Here is a 21205-nt window from a genome sequence, read left to right as displayed (position 1 = left end):
ACATTAGTATAGTCTCTATTACTGCAACACCCAAAAGCAGCAACCACATTATGCACTCTAAAGAGTCACTGTACAAACATCCTGGCAGGAACAATGAAGTCCTCAGAATAAAACAGGACAGAAGAAAAGGCAGGGAGACAAGGAAGCACAGAGTCCAAGTGACTTCCCAAAGGAGACAAAGCTGCTCAGTGACACAAGAACCGCATAGGAGCCTGATTCTTCGCTGTCCTGGATCTTGTGTCCCGATTTGTGGCTGTACATTTACACTCCCTCATGGTCGCCGTGGCACCATTCTTCTTTCTACAAAATCACTGTAAAACACATGACACACACAACCGCCCTTTTGAACTGAGCAGCTCAAAATTAAAGACTTTAACCATTTCCCATCTCCCTGAGAATACAGCACAGATACAGGTGTATGCACAGCCTTTGCTCGTGCACATGCTCCGCCGACCTTCAATCCTCTCCATGCTAATGCATCTCAAAATGCCCCAGATTACAAACCCTACACTGGATCAGCCGCTCTCTCACCACCGTTTTCAGCTCAGCTGCTTTGCCCTGCTGACCATCACCACATCAGGGGATCACAGAACCATTTAGGTTGGAAAGGACCTCTGAGATCATCGTGTCCAACCTATGGCAGAACACCATCTTGTCAGCCAGACCACGGCCCAGTCCATTTCAATGTCTAATCACCTCTTCTGTGAAGAAACGCCTACGGCTGTGGCTGGTTTGCCTGGGAGAAGAGGCTGATTCACACCTCCTTACAGGGTAGCTGAAAAGTGATGCGGTCACCCCGAGCCTCCTTTTCCCCAGACAAACCAACCCCAGCTCTTTCTGGGTTGGATGTCTTCTCCAACTTCACCCGCTCGTTAGAAGCGGCCGTTTCAAAATCTCCTCCAGTTTCACCTGGAGTGTCCAGATCCCTCTGCCGTGTCCTGTCAGACTGTCTGAAGCTAAGATGGCGCCCCGCGTGTTTTCCCTCCCCCGTGTGAGCTCTCCGTGAGGGAACCGTGCGGCGGGAGCTTCCCAGGCAGCTTCCCGGCCCGCCGCCGCGCCACGCGCCCTCCGCGCCAGGGGCGGCGCTGTGGAGCGGCGCCCCCGCTCCGCCCCGCCCCCGCCTGGTGTGCGGCGGAGCCCGGAAGCGGCGGCCGAGCCATGGCGGCGGACGGGAGGGCGGCGGCGGTGGAGCTGCAGCCGGAGGGGGACGCGGAGGGCGGCACCAGCGAGCCGGAGGGCGGCTTCGGGCAGCTGCTGGAGGAGGAGGAGGACGGGGAAGATGCCGGCTACGTGCTGTACAGGTAGGGCCGCGGCGGCGCGGTCCCCCGGGGCCGGGCGGATCCTGGCGGCGCGGCGCGGCGCGGGGGCGCGGAGTGGCGGAGCTGGGGCCGGAGGAATGGGGAGCTCCTGGGAGGGGCAGGGACGCCTTCACTAATCGGAGTTGCTCAAGCTTATGGCCTTGAACGCTGTCAGAGCTGGTGCCATACGCAGCTTCTCTGAGCGTCCTGGTCCAGTCTCTCACCACCCGTACAGCCAAAAAATCTCTTCCTAATGTGTAACCTAAACCTCCCCTCTCTCAGTTTGCACCCGTTACTCCTTGTCCCATCATAACAGTTTCTGACGGAAAATCCTGTTCAGCTTTCCTGTAGGCCCCTTTTGATACTGGAAGGCTGCTCTGAGGGCTCCACAAAGCCTTCTCTTCTCCACGCTGGACAGCCCCAGCTTTCTCAGTTTGTCTTTGTAAGGGTGCCTCAGTCCTCTTTTCAACGTCGTGGCTCTGCTCTGGATTTGCTCCACCAGCTCCGTGTCCGTCTTACGTTGGGGGCACCTTCACCTATTTATATGCTGATCTGTGTTACAGACAATAATGTAGCTAAAATAGTAGGGACTGTTCAGAGCAAGGATGTGTTACTGGGCGAGTTTATGCTTGTTACGGTTTGAGTAGCATTTTGTGCTTTTTAGAAGCATTGAAAACACAAAAACATGTATTTACAGGGACAGGAAGGAATGGGCTGATATTGAACCTGTTCCTCAAAATGATGGGCCAAATCCTGTTGTTCAGATCATCTACAGTGAAAAATGTAAGTCTTAAATATATTCTGCCCTTAGCCATTGTTGAAACAAGACTTCATATTTTGGATAACATTTTCTAGAGTGATACTGTGAAGAAAGTAATTTAATTATTTTAGGGTGCTTGTGTGTGGTGTTTTCACCAAGCACCTCTGAAGCTGAATCTTCACCTGTGATGTTAATAGCCAAGCTTCTCCTTTAAAATCCTATGGCTATAGGTAATATAGCAGACAGTGTGGTTCGTGTCACAAAGGCCTTTCCAGCCCACAGGTGGAAGCAAAATATGAAGCTCTTGCAGCTGGTGAAGTAGTGTGAGTAAGCAGCACAGGCTGTTTACGATTGTTTTGGCTGTTATTCTGATGATGCATTTCTAACATACTTGTGCAGCTTTGTGGTGTGCTAATATCACACACAGATCTCAGCTGAAAATGTTTGTCAGATCAATAGGTATCTGTCATTTTTCAGAGGTGGATTGATAGCACAGAAAATAGGAAGCAAGTTCCAAGGATCATTAACCTGACTCCCTATTCAGGCCACTGGCTAAGATGCTGTTCTTTATTTAGTCCGAGATGTCTATGATTACTTCCGGGCTGTTCTGCAGAGGGATGAGAGAAGCGAAAGAGCTTTCAAGTTAACAGCAGATGCCATTGAGTTAAATGCTGCAAACTACACAGTATGGTATGTAGTAATCTTAGGATTATTTCTGTGGCCATTCAACTGCCTACCTTTTAATTCTTTAATGTTTTGTTAGTTGAATCAGGGCATGCCTAGTTGAATTTACACAGAGGAGTAGTGTAGCTTTACAGTGAGCTTTCAAAGAAAACCTTTGTTCAGTATTTCCCATGCCTCATTTTAATTCAGTGATTTTCATTCATTTGGCTTTAAGGATATTACCAGTCAAGGTCAGGGTTAGCCACAAAAAAGGCTAATCTTTTTCTCTTTAAAATTAGGCCACTTACCTGATAATGTGTCCGTGGCAAAATGCTGAAGATGCCCTTAGTTAACTTCAGGAAGAGGCATAAAAACTTTACGCCAAATAATTTGTGTATCCACTAAATTGTGCATTTTAAAATATCTGCCAGGTTACTGTATTACTTACTGTGTAGGTAGGGCCTTTTAACTCACAAATGCTGACAAGTAACTCTTGTATATCTTCATTCCACTAATTTCGATGAAGTCAGAAAGTTTACATTGTTTCAAGCACAGGAGTCTTAGTCTCTGTGACAGAAAACCAGGGTGGGTACAGGTTAATTTGAGTGTGATTGTTACAACCTAAGATAATGTATTGTTGCAACAAGCCATATTCTAGTTCTCCACTGTTCGATAATTGAATACCCTTTAATGTCACTAGATATGTGGTTCAGGATTCTGCATTCATTTTAGCTTTTTGCACTGTTTTTAGCTCAATATCATTTACAAGAACTGTGAAAAAAAATGTGGTTCTCTGTTCTTCTCTGTGAATTTTAGGAAATTCCTTTTGCAGTGTTCAAATGCTTGACTTTTATATAGGCATTTCCGGAGAGTCCTCCTGCAGTCTTTGGGAAAGGATCTACATGAGGAACTTAAGTACATTACAGCTATCATTGAAGATCAGCCTAAGAACTACCAAGTCTGGTAAAATCAAGCCTTCTTGTCTGTTCTTACTGGTTTTGCAGATAAAATTTGGTTCGTAAATTGTCCAGTTGCGGTGGAGGAGTTAAATGGAGTTGCATCATGTCAGAGTTTCTTTGAGATATTTGTTCTAAGCATACGATTATGACATGCTAAGCAGGTCTTGATTTTATTAATTTTATTTTTTAGACTACCAAAATAAGTCTGACAGGTTAAAAAAAATACTTGTGCAAAGGCAACCATGAAGAAATAGAAATTAATTTTTTTTCTCTTATTGTGTTTTGGAGTTTCCCTGCCTGTTGTTGATTTTTTCCCAAAATGAATGGGAATAGGCAAAAGAGCAGTATTGGTATTGCTAGAGGAATTATGTAGAACTAGAAAACTTTATTCTGCTGAAGGCTTTCACCATAAGTGTGGAAGTATGTTGTTTCAGGTGACCATTACTTGTCTAAAATGTGGTGATTGGCCATTGTGTTTTGTGTGATTAGAACTTTTTATACTATAAATATGCATCGTGCATTTCCCAGAGCCAAGTGAAATGTTCTGGTATGCTTCATTTGAAGTGTTTAACAAGTGATGTTTTTTTCCTGAGGGGTGCACTTGCTATAAGCTGTTTTCATATAGACCATCCACTCACAAAAAAAATTTAGACTTTGTTCCTTTCATCATTAGGCATCACAGACGGGTGCTGGTTGAGTGGCTGCAGGATCCATCCCGAGAGCTTGAGTTCATAGCTGACATTCTTAATCAAGATGCCAAAAATTACCACGCCTGGCAACACAGACAATGGGTTATTCAGGTATTGTATCCACAGAATTCTTCATTCTTTAAATAACCTGCAGTTTAAATATGTGGCAGAACTTGCCTTTTAGAAAATGAGTTTAAATGATTGGATCATTGCCTACTTACTGTTGTGTTTGTGAATTTAATGATGAGCTAATAGCATTGTGTACCACTGAATAGTGTAGCATGTTTCTAATTCACCCATACTTATTTTCCTTTGAACTTCCTATTTCTTAAAAAAAGGCTCTATCTGATGTTCAGGCAACTTAGGAACACGAATGTATTTTAAAAAATAAAAATTTTTGATTGTGATACTCTCTCTTCCCTTTCTGTAGGAGTTCAAATTATGGGACAATGAACTGGACTATGTAGACCAGCTTTTGAGAGAAGATGTGAGAAACAACTCTGTTTGGAATCAGCGGCACTTTGTCATTTTCAACACCACTGGCTATGATGACCCTGCAGTCCTAGACAGAGAAGTCCGGTTAGTAATGCTCTTCAGGCTCATGTTAAACAGTCTCCATTACATGAAAGCAATGGAATACTTTCACAGTCCCCATGGCTTTGTTTCCTGATTTTTATTCACTTCTTGGACTAATGCTCATGGGTAGCAAATGAAGTGTTAGACTGAATCAAGCTCTGCTTACCCTGTGCAAGCTATCATGAGTCTGTATTTCTGACCTGCTGTTTATTATGCAAACAAAACTTTGGGGTTTATGGTGAACTAGTTACAGTGGGACAAGCTAAGAAAATCTGTGACACTGTTGTGCTGTTCATTAGTATTCCACTCCTAGAAAGTCTGAGAAGAGAGGCATTCTTCAGCTCTGGTGCCTGGAGCACCTCCCCCCTCTTCCTTCATCACTGACCTTCGTGTGTGCAGCATTGTTCCTCTTGCATTGTTCTCACTCTGCTCTGCTGTGGCCACATTGGAAGAAGCTTCTGACAGCTTCTCCTAGAAGCCACACAGAAGTTGCCCCTACTCCCCTGCTATAAGAAAACAGGCCATGCAAACCCAATACAGCAACCCAATCTAGTAACCTGAATATGGATTGTAGGAAGAGGAGTTGCCTTTTGTGAGGAATTTGATGCAGCTGGAAAAAGAAAGCTTTCAGGAGTATGTGGTTGGCACAAAGAGAGCTATCTCTGTGAGATGGCTAGTTTTCAGCAGAAAGAGTTCTGCGCTCACTGTTTCTAGGTTGCAGGTTTGTAACTGAAGAGAAACTGGGCAAGAGAAACTTCTTCATATGGTTTTCACATCCCAGACTGCTGATTAGGGTTATGAGAAGGTATTTGTCAAAAGTGAAGAAGAAATTAAAGTATTGTGATTTTTTTAATAGAGTTGTTTTTCAGAAGAAAGATTGAATCTCTGAATAGGTCTTTTGGTACATTATTCATAGAGGATCCCAGCCTTCACCATCTTCCATATACTCTTCGTGTAGATCAGTGAATCTAAAACATTTCCATGACTTTGACTTGGCTATATTCAACTTTTTCTCTTCAGAATTTAGATTGTTCATCCTCCCTTGATCTTCTCAAGATAATTTGGTACCATCGTAAGAACCAGACCGGCTAAGATTAAGACTTCCCAGATGTTATTGTAGAACTGCTTGTTGGTTTATAAACTCAGTCTTTGTCATAGTGTCTGCAGAATGTTAAAAGAGTTACAATTGTAGGGTTTTTTTTGTAGTACTCCTGATATAACTTTTTATTAGTATCTGCAGCCTCTGAAAATCATCAGAATGCCTGGTTATTCTGGGAAAATCCAGAAGATAATCTGCTTTGTGTAGATGCTTTGTGTCTGTATCGGAGGTGCCTTTTGTTGCTTTGTTTTTACAGCAGTTGACTCACTGCTGCTTTCACAGAAATGCTGCAGAAGGTTGTGTGAGCTGAAAGCTCAAGCTCTGCCATTCTGTGGGTTTAGTTGAGTGCAGCCTCATGAAAAACATTCTGCAAATAGGTACAGAACATACAACTTGCAGTCATATTAAGAGAACTCAGTTATTCTGGCTGTTTTCAGTGCCTTGCCATTTCTGAGCATCAAGGTACAAGTTTCTCCTTTAGCATACCAGTGTGGCCTGGAGAGGCTACCTGGAACAGAGGCTAGACAGTTTTAAAGGAATAAAGTAGATATTTATTGAAAGGCTTTCAGGGGATACACCTTGGGCAGTGCAAGAGCCTGGCTGTGGCTCTACCCAAGACAGATGGCATGTCACAAGTTTTCACACTTTTATAAGTTTTGGTACATTTACATACTGGGCTAATTATCCAATTACAGCTTCAGGTTATGAAGTCCCATTTTCCCAGCTTGCTCTCCTCAATCCACTGTTGTTTACACTTTTTGGGCCTGAAGCTGTGTCCGTGTCCTTGGTTCTCAGGCCGGAAAAGAATTGTTTTGTCCAACTAAACTGTGAAGAGAATTTGCTAACATTTTATATGAAGTTCAGAGTTACATACTAATGCAGTACAGAATCTGGAAAATATGAAAGCTAAAACTTAAGAGACCAGGAGAGTATACTATGTTGTTTCTCAGTGGATTTGCTAATAATTTTGAGAACTGATTAATTATTTTATAAAGTTCAGCAAACTGAACACAAATCTTAAACATAGTGTCTTGCCTCTTTGAGACTCCTGGTGATTATATTGTGAGCCATTTTTGATCTACCCAGGTAAGATGATGTGCAAAAAGGGTGTAGTATAGGCTAGAGAGATGCATTTGGGAGCTTCTAAGCACATTGAGGTGATTTCTAACTGCATTGTTATTGGTTGCATTCATGACTTACTATCTTTTTCTGGCAGGTACACTCTTGAGATGATCACCGCAGTGCCACATAATGAGAGTGCTTGGAACTACTTAAAAGGGTGAGGTGTATTTCTCCATGAGGCAAAGAGAGTATCAGTGGAAGATGTCTGATGCCTACTGTTTAATTGAAAAGAACTTTGTGCTTTTTGTTCAGGTGTAGTGTGCCTAAGCAGGCAGGCAGATACTGTCACAAGGTGTTATTATATTCTAACCTAATTTCTCTGTAACTTTTCACTAAGCTTCTGGCCCTGTAGTTTTTGTGGAAGGACTTTGCGTGTTTTTAAAAACTTGACCTGTAATGTTAGTGTGTTAAAAAGCATAGATAGGAAATAATGAGCATGCTTGCAGTCTAATTCCTGTTCAGTTGAACAAAAACTATACCACAACATGAGGCTGTACTATTGCTGCATGCTGCTTACTTTCTGACTTAATTGTATTTGCAACCTGATTTCAAAGCTAATCTTCAAGTAAAGGAATCATAATGAAAAATGCAATTATTTACACCAGGTTTCCCATCATTATGTGTCAAGCCTATTAACCTCTCTTCTAGGATTTTACAGGATCGTGGTCTTTCTAAATATCCAAATCTGCTGGAAGAGTTGTTGAATTTACAGCCCAGTCACAGTTCACCCTATCTGATTGCCTTTCTTGTGGACATATATGAAGATATGCTAGAAAACCAGTGTGATAACAAGGAAGAAACACTGAACAAGGCATTAGAGGTATGTTTTTGAGAGCTTGGTTTTTCTTCTCAGGGATACTGTCTATTCCTGTCTGATTTTATAGCTTGACAAAATGGGATTAATTTTCATAAATAGGACATCTTACTTGTTAATCATGAGAAGTCTATGAAGAGCTTAACACTAAAAACAGACAATCACAAGGATCTCATTAATTTAAATATAAAAAATAACTTGACAGTTATTAAATTACTCTTAAATTTTCTTCACCTGGTAGTGAAGGAAGGTCTCTAATATTACTTGCAGAAGAAAGATTTTTGAACAATTGAGGTGTTTTCAATGTTAACTTTGTGGCATTAACTCACTCTCTTCTGTAGGCTAATGATTTTTTTTTTTTCTCAGAATATCTACGTCCAAACAACCTCAGCTGAGCTCCCTTAGTCCTTCTTAGCTCTTTCTAAGAAAGTTGACAGAATTAGCTTGTGGCCAGCAGGCACTGGGGCATCAGTAAAAAATGCCAGGCACCACTTCCTGCAAAGCATAAATTACTTTTGGCAATGTTGTATATCTCCCAGAGCTTCATACTTGGCTGCTCCTTAGTGCAGTTGGTAGTGCAGTTTTTACAAGAACACTTTCCATTCACTGTGGGACTGACTGGAACTTGATGTAATTAGAGCTGCAGTTTTGCCCGGAATCTTTGTGTTCCAACATTGTTCTTTCCCAGCACTTTTCCATTGTTGTGTTCCAGTACCAGATTGTAAATAAGTGCAGTTGTACCTCCTAGATTCATGTCCCCTTTTTACTATTTCACTGATTTTGACTTCTCTATTTAGGCTTTAAAGTTCTTAATTTCTGAACTCCATTTCACGGAGTAAGGCAAATGTCATCTGCATAATAAAAGGGAATTTGCTGAAACATTTGTAGTATTCATACTGTGTAAAATTTATACAGCTTGTCCTGTAAGTAGTATTGGCTTCTACTATGCTGCTTACACAGGCAAAAATTTTAAAAGCCCCAAACGTCTAGAAGTATCTGCACCACTCTTAATGTAGCATGAGAGAAGGTTACTGACTTGCATGAAGAACATTTTTGGCACAGTCTGCTGAGGAAAAAAACAGAAATAAAAGATCTCCTGTCAGTCCATTGAGAGTACTAAAGATTCAAGAGGAGGATGATCCTCCAGCATTTGGAATTAAGTGGTTTACAGCCTGTTGGATGACTAAAAGACATTCAAGGTTCTCAGGAAGTATACTGTGCTCTACTACAGGGTGCATAAGGCCGGCATGGATAGTGAGTGGTAGGCATGGAAATGAGTCAAAGGGAGGCTCCTACAACTGAAATGGGGCTGGAGGGATTTTTGTGCAGTGCCAGATTGGTTGGCTACAACTGGGGTTGTAGTCAGTTTGATGTCATTAAACAGTTACAAATCCTATGAATAAAACAAATGTTGCACAGAAACGTATTTGTAATACAGTCTGAAATATATGTTGTGTGCATTTCTGTAAGCTTTTTGGTTTAACACTCCAGTCTCTCATTTTTCTTTCACAGTTGTGTGAAATTCTGGCTAAAGAAAAAGACACCATCCGAAAAGAGTACTGGAGATACATTGGAAGGTCCCTTAAGAGCAAGCACAGTTCAGGCATTGAACAGAGCAGCACACTGGTGGATAAAGAGCAGTAGCTGAAGATGGAAGAAAACAGTGTTAAGCTCTCAAGCTGTTCTAAAGCTATACTGAGTAGGGTCATCATCAAGTTTGAAGTCCATTTGTAGGTATTGCAATGAAAAAGGAACGCAGACTGCTGTTTAGTCCAGAGTTGCTTCTGCTACTGGTGACAGCTCTAGGTGCAGTCAAGAAATGTACTAAGGCTTAATTATTGAAATGTACCAAGTAAAGGTTTCAGTTCCTGACTAAAAATACATAAAGCTCTACCTATTATATTGGCCGTGTTCAATTAATCAAGGTTGGCCTTGATCTGAGAGATTTTTTCCAACATAAGTTACTCTATGATTCTGTGAAGCACTATAATAATTTATTATGTCCTGGCTTACCAACTTGTGGTTCTTAACACTCTCATCACATGCTGCAGTAGTGACTGCAGGTAACTCAGCTATATGGGGATATAAAGTAACCTGGTTAGTGCAAGTAGGCACCTCAGCTGTTGCCTTATATGGGAGCAGCTGTGTGTCACTGTCAGCCTATGCTATTGTATGCAATTAACACCAAGTGTAATTTTGTAATAAAAATAGATAACTTAGAGCATTTGTCTGAATTTTTTAATGTGTTTCTTTTGGTCCGTGTAAGTGCATAGTTTGTTCTTTTCAGATACTAATAGAGATGAAATATCCCCTTGTATTGTGGGATACTCGTGAAAGCCAGGGGAAAAGCAGCTTGGATTTTCTCAGGTTTTCACCGGTATCCTACATTGTGTAAGTATTGGATTCTGTTTCATTGAGATATTTTTTTGCACTGGAGTATTCATATCCCAGAAACTTTCAGTATACTTGATATATTCAGTGGAGCCCTGAATTCTTACCTGCGCAGACAGGAAAAATGCTTTGAGAATCCTGGGGGATATGTATACCTGCACCAGAAAAATGCATCTACCCTGTTTTCATTATATGGCTATTGTAAACTGTGTTCTTATGGAGTGCTTGCCTGATACAAAATATTTTATTGGAAATGATCATAAAGGGGACAAACAAATGCTGGTGTTTATTCCATAATTTGCAGTATTTCTGACACTAAACATTAAAAGGTGTTACTGTGATTAAAAAATAGTGGAGATTATTTTTTAATACTTGGAATTCTTTACTTGAGTGCACTCTTAAAATTTAAAACAACTCCCAAGGACTGTAAGTGATATACAAAAGCTGTGTAATTTTGTAGTGGTTTTGCTCCTTTCTCTGCAGCAGAGAAAACATTTTTGTATTGACACATGAGCACTCAAACAGACATGGACTTCAAACTTTTGGAGATTGGTTAACCTGGATTTTTTGTTTTGGGGTTTTTTGGGGGTTTTTTTTGGGGGTTTTGTTTTTGGGGTTTTTTTGGGGGTTTTTTTTGTTTTTTTTTTTTTACATGTTTGGGGGGTTTTTACCACATTTGAAACTCCAGTACAAAGCAAAAAGTATACTTCTACCCCTGTGAGTTGTTCCTAATTGAAACTACTAAATATGGAGTACTGAACAGCCAGGGTGTTCAAGGTCTTCAGGACAAAGTAATATATCTGCCACTATCAGTCAAGAAAGCTCAGGAAGATGAAACAGTCAAATGCAATCCTTAAAATAAACATCATCAGTGAAGAGGGAACAGAATTTTTCCTCTGCATATGGTTTTAATACATTCCTGTGTCTTTCACAAAATTCAGAGGACACTTGGAATAAAGCAGAGTAGCGTTTATAGACACTAGCAGAGGACTTACTAGGAGTAAGTCATCACAAGGTAAGATTGATGGAGGGTGTCCACAGGGACAGTGTATTTTGGGATGTAATCTCAGTCCTTGTGGGCTGACACAAGAGCTTAAATTTTGCCATATAGACTTCCTAGTGGCAAGAATAGGTAGGATTCCTCTGACAAAAGGATTTTTTTGGGGATATGGTCAACTTGTAGCCTTCTCAATCTTGAAAATTATGTCTAGAAGGAATAAGTAAGATTCTAACAGAGTTGGTAGGGTTTCATACTGGTTATGCAAGCATAGTGGTACATGGAAAGATAATACCACTTCTGAGCTCAATTTACCAAAAAGTAATCAGATTCATATTCTTAATGGAAAAAAATACCTTCTATTATGTAGAACAAACATGTAACTGAACAAACCATGTAAATCCTAAGAAAAAAATGTGCTGGACCCTGGAGTTCTGCTTAAACTACAGGAACAAAAAAGCCATTGTGTTGTAACAGAAGTATTCCTTCTTTCAAATTTTTATATTTACTGTTGTTTGGATTGCAAGGAAGCTTTCAAATTCTCTTGCAAAGGCACCTCAGTTTTGTGCTGGTCAACCATACACAGAAATGCTGACCTGTCAGTGCTGGAAAAACGATGGCTGCCCAGCCAGACTGCAAATGCAGCTACCAAACCCTGAATTTTAATGCGTCCAAGAGAAAATGTTTCTGGTGGAAGAAAGAACCTATAGAAAGAAGAGTCTTAGAGTAGGGAGTTAGAGATGACTTTACACGCAGGCATTGGTACTGACTATTTGACGAGGACAAACATCACGGTTGTTTGTCTCAATAGGTTCATCTGTACAACAAAATTTACTGTTGTTATGACTGTGTGTAATGATATGACTCTTGTGTACAATTTTATTACTGAAGAGCTATACCTAAATAGAAAACTACCGATATAACTCTCTCTTGTAAATCAGTGTAACTGGAACATTCAGTGGAGTAAAGTGTGAAATCATATCCTATGCTTGCTTTCATCAGAGGCTGATATTCTTGCCTGGTGTAACTCTGTCTTACTAAGCCATTATTGACTTCCACCTCTTTGTCTTTGCAACTTAGCTGACAAAAAAAAAAAGCTGACACTTAGTGTGCCAGTTCTTCCTAAACTATTCAGTACAAAACCACCTCTGATTGCACAAAGTGCTTCTATCAGATGCTGTCTGGTTGTGCTGAGGAAGATTAGGAATGTGCCATTCAGCTGGATCTTCTGTAGGGGTAATATTCTCCAGTAAGGAAGCAGGGAGGTTTCTAATCACGTGAAACATTTTCATCGAAGTGTTAGCTGCCAATTCATGTAGTGCTGTGGTGATGAGGGACTTACAGAGAGATGGGACACCCAAAACTGAGGGTACACACACTTATTTAGGTTTCTCTTAAGTACGTGCCATGTTGAGCTACAAGAAGCTTCACTAAATGTAGTAAAAACCCCACCTCAGGATGCCTTGATGCCTACATTATCTGTCTATGAAGCTGCTTGGGGCTAGGACTGTGCTCCACCAGGTGCATTTCCGTCTCTGAAGAAGCACTGAAAACCTACATAAGGTTTCAGCTTTGGTGGAATAGAATCGTTGCCGTGTGCTGCTGCTGCTGTCGCCCGGCCGGGAAGGTGGACGCCGGCCACTAGAGGACACTGTGACACGCACCCCCAAGCCCGCCGGCGCCGAGGATGTGCGGGAGAAGCAGCGCCCTCGCCGCCGTCTCCGTGCCACTCCACTGCTTTCACACCTGCTAATTAAACACGGAAGGGCAGCTGCTTGGTAATGCGATACATAGCGCCCCACAAGCATCAAGCACAAGTGTTCTGGGAGAGGCTAAATGGTCATCTTCATGTTGGCGTTAATTGGAGAGCAATTTCTCTTTAACAGAACTGATGTCTCCACTGGACTGGACACCTTTTACAGATTTGGATTCTGTTTAGTCCTGGTGTTCTAAAAACAACTCCGTGATTAAACCCCTCTGCTCAGAACTCAGAACGGGATTTGTGGCTCGTTTACATCTTTTGGAGATATGCCTCCAATCAGAAAAGGCATATATGCTATACTCATACACCTTCACAAGCTGGAAAGTTTTGGTTCCCTAAAGCCAGCCTTGTTATGATGAATTTTCTCTGGTCTCTCTGTAATGAAATGCAGGCCATTGCTGGTTGTTTCTGGGAATATAGATTGAAGGACAAGATGACCTGCTCCTTCTTCTTGGAATTCAGGGGAGGACTTAGGCCAAACTGAGGAAATCAAGCATGCTGTTACAGATCTGAAAGTGGTTTCTTTGCTTTCTGGTAAGCAGGACTGAAAACTTTGCTAAAGAAGGTCAAAGAAAGACTTCTCTTTCTCATGCACTGTTTTGTCAAAACTGAGTCTTGTGGGTTGTCACCACAATGGAGGGATTTTAAGTGAATGAAGAGATGCCCTGTGTCACTTCAGCCAAGCTAGCTTGAGCACTCAGAGTGACTCAGGTGCAGCTGCTTGCTCTGTGTATGCACTGAGCTCCCAGGACATGGCTGCCAATACCCCCTCCCATGGGCATGCTCTGGTACCTCTGTCCACATCTGAAACAGCTGGATGACAGGTGTAATGTTGCTGTCACAGCACTGCTCATGAGCACTGATCTCGCGACTGCAGAAGATGTCTTGCTGTATTTGGACTTCTCATTCTTTTGGGTTTCAGATGCCTTGGGTAGGTTTGTTTGGTTATTTACTTCGTTGGTTCCCTGATGTGCCTTGAGTGTTGGCCAAGTCATCTCTCCAACAGATGTAAAACCAGCTGAGTAAGTGCTTGCGCTGCTACAAAGAAGTTCCAGATGGAGGAAAAGGAAAAAAAGTAACTGTGTTTGTGTCCTTGATGTACCTTCCCTCTGCTCCCTCTTCTGCCAAAGCCTGCTAACCAGAATAAGAAGGCGGCACATAGATAAACTTATTTTCTTTCCAGGTGCTTGCATGCATCTGCCCCTGCTCTAGTTTTCAAACACACAATATGAGTTTTATTCCCAGTTTTACTGAAGAGCAGTGAGAGCACACTATCCCTTTGTACAATAGCATATGGTGCTCACTGCCATTGCTGTCTGCCTCTCGCACTAACAGTTCCTCGGCTGCAAAATGAGCCCAAATTACTATTTGCAGGTACCTACAGAGCAGGTCTGGAGGGTTCCCAAGCACTGTTCCAGCACTCTGATACCTGTTGAGTGTACTGCCAATCATCTTGCTAATTTGCTTAAGGTCTAACCTGCAAAGATCCTGCATTGAGCTGAAGGCTGCAATAAAAGCAACAGAGTGTTGAGTATTTACACAGGCAACTGAAAACTAGAAATACCTGGTTTTAGTAACATATTTTCAAATTATCAATTTTCAAATGATTCCCTAACTGAAAAATTTAAAACTTGTAAAGTTAGAATAGAACACTGCTTGGCTTCTGACACTCAGAGGGGAAAATATGTGAGGAGATATGCCTTAGGCAAGACCTAGTTTATTGCTAGAAGGCATGTCTGGATAAAACCCCAAAAGCTGGATGAGATCTATTTATCATTTAGCAGTGCCCCAAACATAGCTAAGTTGCATTTGGAGCTCAGATTTTCTCTAGTTTCATTGCATGAGGAAGGGGAAAATGAGTGATGACTGGGAAAGGGCAAGCCAAAATCACTAGTCATGCATTACTAACAATAGCTAAGAATATTGCAGCAAATTATTTCAGTATAGGTGCCTGCTGCAAAACCAGACAGAGCCACCTGGCAAACACAGCAATTTTGTGCATTTCAGGTAAGAACAGTCTTTTCCCTCCAGGTTAACTGTATTCACTTTCTCATTTCTTTTTTTACGTGCTAATACACTGTCAGCTACATGTTTGTCTGAGCCATGTAGGCAAAATTTTCTAGGGAGAGAAGAAGAAGAGAACTATGAGATATAACCCCCTTTACTGTGGAATTGCTACTCAGCAGCCTGGCCGAGACAAGGCCCACGTAAACCTGGGTTTTATATCCCACAATGTCAGCTTTCAGCTGTCCCTTTATAGTACAGACTTTTTACAGCAGAAATTACATGTATTTGAAAACTCCTGGTGTACACAGATATGCCCCTTATTCCAACAGGTGCTAGTAGTCTCTTTGACAATGTGGGAGTTTCAATCTGCTTTCTGTTCCTCAGTGCTTTGCCTGCAAAGCAGATACAAGCAGTGCAAACAAACACTTCCCCAGACATTGTCATGCTGCACTTAACCTGGGTAGTCCTGGAGTTGATGAGGTTTTGCACTGAGTTCCAGAGCACCCCTTGCTCACAAGGATCCTCATGGAAAAGGAGCCAGCCATGAAGGCCCTTGCAACTTCCTCAAGTCTGAGCCAGTTTTGGAGACTGGCATTGTATCACCTCATCATATGATTCCAGCAGGTGAGTCAAGAAGTCTAGGCATAAGGTACCAGTCTTGAACTATACTCAAATAGAGGCATGCAGATCCAAAGATTAACCAAGGTTTGCAAAGAGTTGCTTGTCCCCTGTATACAAATATCCAATGCTTATAAAAACAGGCACTGAGCTGCACTCAAAAAGGCCAAATAGAATCACTCAATGATTTAACTGCAGGTGTTGATTCGAAAAAGGAGGGATAGAAAGACAAGGGCCGAAAAAAGACAGAGAATAATGAAAACTAAACTCATAGCCTGAACCAGTATTGCAGCATGACTGAGAAATACATGCAAAAAACACATCTGGGCAGCAGAGGAGTTTTTATGGTGATAAGAGCAGATAAAGTTTTAATTGCTTCCTCCTGTTCACAGAAAAAAGACTTTGTAAGTACAGAGGATACATCCCTGCTATCTCCTCCTTGTGGGAACAGTGCTTGGGACACTGTATTTCTGATTCATTCACATGGACTGGAGTCAAAACGGCAACATTTGTGGTTATCAAGTAGAGGATTATTGTTTTGTTCTAAGTAACCTTCAAAGGAACAGAAAAAATAATTTCAAGAAAGCATAAATTATTTTCTTCTTTGTCCTCTTCTAACAGAGAGCAGAGCTGGAATCTGGAGAATTTTTTGAAAGCCATTTCTATTTTCTAGTGCACTGTGACTTTAGGTCCTGTAAGAATAGTGTGCCTACTGGAATCATGCCATTACAAGGGTATGTGGTCAATTTGGAGTATTTTTCTAAGAGGACAAAATGATTTGATGAATTTGCAGTGTTTGTTTTGGCTCAAATTCTTCATAGAAGTCTGGTTAGAAAAGTCAAAGAGAAGGAGTTAGTTGGGGCACTTTAAACTCTATATCAACATCTGGTATCTTAACCAGCATCAAAATCTGACTGCAGAGAAGATGAAAGCTCTCAGTAGTGAAGGACTGATCTGAATGCAGACTCCAAAATGGAGGAGATAAACAAGGCAATTCCTCATTTTGCTGAAGTCCAGACACACTTGCTGATAAAAGGAAAAGAGCAGCAGTATCTTAGAATTCTGTGCAGTGCCTGCTCACACATGTCTGGCTGTGTACAAGTACCCGTCAGCTTAACATCTTAACACTACATGCCTGACTCACAAAAAGATTCAGGTATCATGCAAATTCTGTTACAGAGGGCTTGGGAGTGACAATGATTTCAGGATATTTGCAGGTGAATTTGGGGATGCCACTCATGCCATGATGATTTTTTGCCTTTTCTTTTATATGCCTTTAATATACCTTTTGTGTATCCCCAGTGCTCTTAACTTGTAATTCCTTATATCTGATAACTTAACATAGCCCTGGTATTCTGTTAGGCCAGAAAACCAAACATCCCAGAGGCCTCGCAACTGGAGGCCAGAAAGCCCTACGCTATCTTGAGAAACCAAGATCCTCTTTAAAATACATTCTGTAAACTAGGATTAAGCCCATCTTAATTCTTCAGGATGGGATGGTATCCCACTATTCTTTCAAGCCTCTCATTAGGGCATCTTTATTAGATATGCTAATTTGAAAAGTCTATAAAATTGTATATGCAATCTATCCGGAGTGTACATTTCAGCATGCTCCATCTTGGCAAAGTGTTGCACCATAAAAATCCTTATTAAATACCAAGATAAAAACCCTTTATTCCTTAGCTGTGTATGGCTCTCAGCTGTAAGACCAGAAAAAAGGCATCACCACAGCTCAGGAATGAAGACATATGTGACATTTACTCCTGGAGTGTATGTCTGAAAAAAATGAAACCGCTTTTGCAACTGCTGGTGCCAGTAAATTATGGACATAGCAGCATAGCATTTCCACTGCACATCCTTAGTGTTGTCCAGCATTCAAAATTACTATTTCTAATAAAACTTTAAACTGACTATGAGCATTTTATAGTATATTTAGTTGTGCTTAGCACAGTACAGCTCTAAGGCCAAATACAATTTTCATATGCCAAAAATTCAAGACCCCATCCAGTGAGATGCTTGTATTCCATAGCAAAAGCTCCAAATGGGGCTCACCAAGCAAAGCCGTCTGATATTCCTGATTCCTACAGTTTCACTTGTGCAGTTTCTCAGCACTGTGGGCACTTCAAGATGGATTGTGAGACACTATAAGCAGGCCTGGGAACATGAAAGATTTGGTTCAGAAGAAGTATTTATGTAGAAATACCATTTCCTAGAATCCAGCCACAGGAATTCTAAGGTCCTTGTGTTTTCTGGTCTGTTATCGTGGCAAATCAGGCATCCTTGGCACAGAATGTAAAGCAGAAGGTAAGAAGAAGTTTAACTTATTTTGGGATTTCCCTCATAAATTAGAAAGCAGCAAGACTATCTTTCTCTGTTTGATTTTAAAAGCTTAATTTACATATCATGCCAAACACACCCAGTAAGCAACTCTGCATCATGTTGAACCACTACTGAGCAAAAGAAGGCAGAAAAACATCAGAAAAGAAAGTGTAATGGAAAGCCCTGATGTGTACAAATTAAATATTTGAGTGTGTATGCATTATCAGTTCCATATGTGTCTACTGAGAGCAAGCAACTGATATATGTGTGGTTTGTACCACTGTAGTGTTTTAGTTCCAAGTGTGAGCCTGAACCACCAAACCTGCAAGGAGCTACTGTGGCATGTAATAGGCTGTCCAGCCTTGGTAATGACATGTTCAAGCAAAGTACAGCATTCCTCAAATGAACAAAGCCTGCTAGGAATAGCATTGAAACAAGTTAAAAACACAGCTCAGTGGGTTTTCAGTAGTTTACAAAAGAGTGAAAAATTCTGAGGATATTAATGGCAATTAAGTGTCTCCTAATGTAACAGATTTAACACTCAGGAGTTCTGCTCTAGAATGTAACTGTTCAATTCAAAGTTCAGTGACCAGGGTTCAGTGGTCAAACTTCTCCTGGTCTGTTCCAGACACCCTTTTTACAATGGCAGAGAAAGGAAATGCATGAGGCCACACAACCATGGCTTTCCTATCTCATAGGATTTTATGACTTTCAGACACAAATTTTATCATATTGTTATTATATGTTGGGAAAATTCATCAATTTTTCTGTTTATCACTGTGCCTTATCCAATGGCCTAATTAGTTGTGAGAACTGGGTCTCTAATACCTTGTCTGGCTCTGACCTTGAATGATTTTGGGTAAGCAAAGTTTTATTTCTCAGCTTGTTTTTATCCACCAGGAAGATACTAATGTTGAATGTTTTCCTCATGGCCTTAAAGGAAGTACCTGCTATGAATTCTTCTGGTGTAGGGGAAAGACTAAGAAAGCTAATTATAGTAGGCTCCTTCCTTAGAGACAGAAAGATTCAACCACACCAGAACTTTATAAACCAAACTAAAATCTTTCTTTCTTATTCTGCCTGTGGAATTATTCTTATTCTGCATGTGGGTTTGAGAAACAGTATTGTTCAAAACCAAGACAATATAGGTTATTAATTATCAAGATAATGCTAAGAAAATAATATTTTCTACTGGTGGCTATGACCTTGTAAAAGGCATTCAAATTTTATGTACCTCTTTGCACATACAGACATTACCACACCTAATCACTGAGAGCCTGGTAATCTTATATTTGCAATATTTGCTGTATTTGCAGACAATCAAGACAAGACAATCAGCAAAATTCCCATGGAAGGATATAATGCAGGTGCTCTTTTACATTCTGCTGCACATGCAGGTATATCCTAATGTAATTCCAAAAGTACCAAGGCTTTAATCTATGCTGTGACCATTGATCTAGATACAGGCCTTAAGGCAAGAAAACAGGAAATAATAATTGCAGGATTACAGTTTTAATTTTGGACTTCAACCCTACAGAGATGGAGAAGACGCCACAGAAGAGGCACCATGTGCACTCAAGAGATACCTGTCTGAGTAATGCTTAATAGAGGAAAGTTTATTGAACTGTTTTTTTTAACTGAAGTGCGGAGAAACAAGATGATTAGATCAAGGACTTTCATGAGTAAGCACAGAATCTCCCAGGTCCCATGGAAATACCTGGCATGCAGTCTGTATTTTATCAAATGCATGGGGAGAAGCTCCTGTGGGAGATCACTCTTGTGTAACAGGATAAAACCTAGCACAGCCAAAACAGCGTTGTAGTGCTCAGAGTGAGGAAAGTTATTTTCAGCAGGAGCCACAGGCTCTCACAGAAATCAAATACCTCTAGCCAGTCAAGTTACTGGCTTGTAAACTAGCTTCCTCTTCTAGGGACTGTAAGGGAGCAACTGGTGGTCTCTATGTTGCATCTGGGTGAAACAATTGCCATTTGCATTTAAAATTGTTGGTCACAAAATAAAGTAGTAAAACACATCCTACTCACTGCTCTAGTCTGTGCACTATTGCTGTGAAATGCTAGCAGGATAGGCACAGCTTTGGCACCAGAACTACACTGGTGACAAACACCAAGAGACATGCTTTCATACTTTGGTAGTGAGTATTATGACAGCTGCAAGGTGCTCTTCAAATTCTTTTCATCTTCTTACAAACTTTCTGCATGGTCAGCGACTGTCCACCTGCTTTCACAGGCAGTGACGTCACTGGCTTCCATCAAAATGGTCCTCAATATTATCTCCATTTTCCCCTACAGCTTATCCAATTCACAGCTATTGCTTGCTGCTGCTGAAAATGCCCACAACCCAACTGGGATTTTAGATCCAGATTATGTTCTCAGTAGGCACTGTTTATTAAACTGCAAGCAGGTAAAGGAAAGCTGGAAGCGAACGAGGTGGTCAGGAACCAGGAACACCTTTGTACCAGGAACAGAGTACAAATGCATGTGAGGTGCCAAGCAGAGGCTGTATAATGCAATTGGCATGGAAGTGAGGTGGTGCCAGGAATGAGGTTGACACTTACTCCTTTGAACACCTTCTGGTTCACTCCTGGTGCCTTTCCTGGGATACTTAAGCTGCTCTGGTGTAGACGTTTATGGCCTTTGAAACTGCCTGAGAAGGTATTTCACCAACATACATGTCTAAGAATTGTAGGGCTGAGGCAGACATGAGGGAGCTGTGGGGGTAAGACAGTCGAGAAGACAGAGGTGTTGGATTGGCAAAGAGAAAAGATGAAGGAATACCATCAGCACAGGAGATGGAAAACACAGAGAAAATGAAAGCAGGTGGCGAAGGTGAGAAAGATGGTGCTATTATTATGATGGAATTTAGGGAAAGGCCAGGAAGTCATGGTAAGAAAGGCAGAAACAAAACACATTATATATGTGCCCTGAACCAAAGAAGGAACAGGGCCGTGTTGCAGGTCTTTCACTCGTTTCGACTGGCCTGCTTCCAGGAGGTGGCAGGAAGCCAACAACGACAGGATGAAAAGTCCTCGTGGTGTAGACACACCAAGACACTTGTCTGGAGTTCAGGGCCTTGAGAGGAAGCCATAAGAGAAGCAACTGAGGTTCTTGGGT

General features: G+C 41.3%; 1 protein-coding gene across 1 annotated transcript; it reads left to right on the top strand.

Annotated features, from left to right (window-relative positions):
- Window positions 1–1158: 1158 nt before the first annotated feature.
- On the top strand, window positions 1159–10201 carry FNTA (farnesyltransferase, CAAX box, subunit alpha; the record flags this gene model as incomplete). Its single annotated transcript, XM_079331299.1, has 9 exons — window positions 1159–1301; window positions 1996–2081; window positions 2634–2748; window positions 3580–3684; window positions 4354–4480; window positions 4800–4948; window positions 7261–7323; window positions 7815–7986; window positions 9493–10201. 9 exons carry the CDS (start codon window positions 1159–1161, stop codon window positions 9622–9624), a joined length of 1092 nt encoding a protein of 363 aa, XP_079187425.1. The 3' UTR covers window positions 9625–10201.
- Window positions 10202–21205: the final 11004 nt, after the last annotated feature.

Source organism: Erithacus rubecula (genome assembly GCF_903797595.1).
Source record: "Erithacus rubecula genome assembly, contig: SUPER_Z_unloc_2, whole genome shotgun sequence".
In the NCBI taxonomy this organism is placed as follows: Eukaryota; Metazoa; Chordata; class Aves; order Passeriformes; family Muscicapidae; genus Erithacus; species Erithacus rubecula.
Note: the sequence above shows the minus strand (reverse complement) of the source record. Positions and strands in the feature narration are given on the sequence as shown.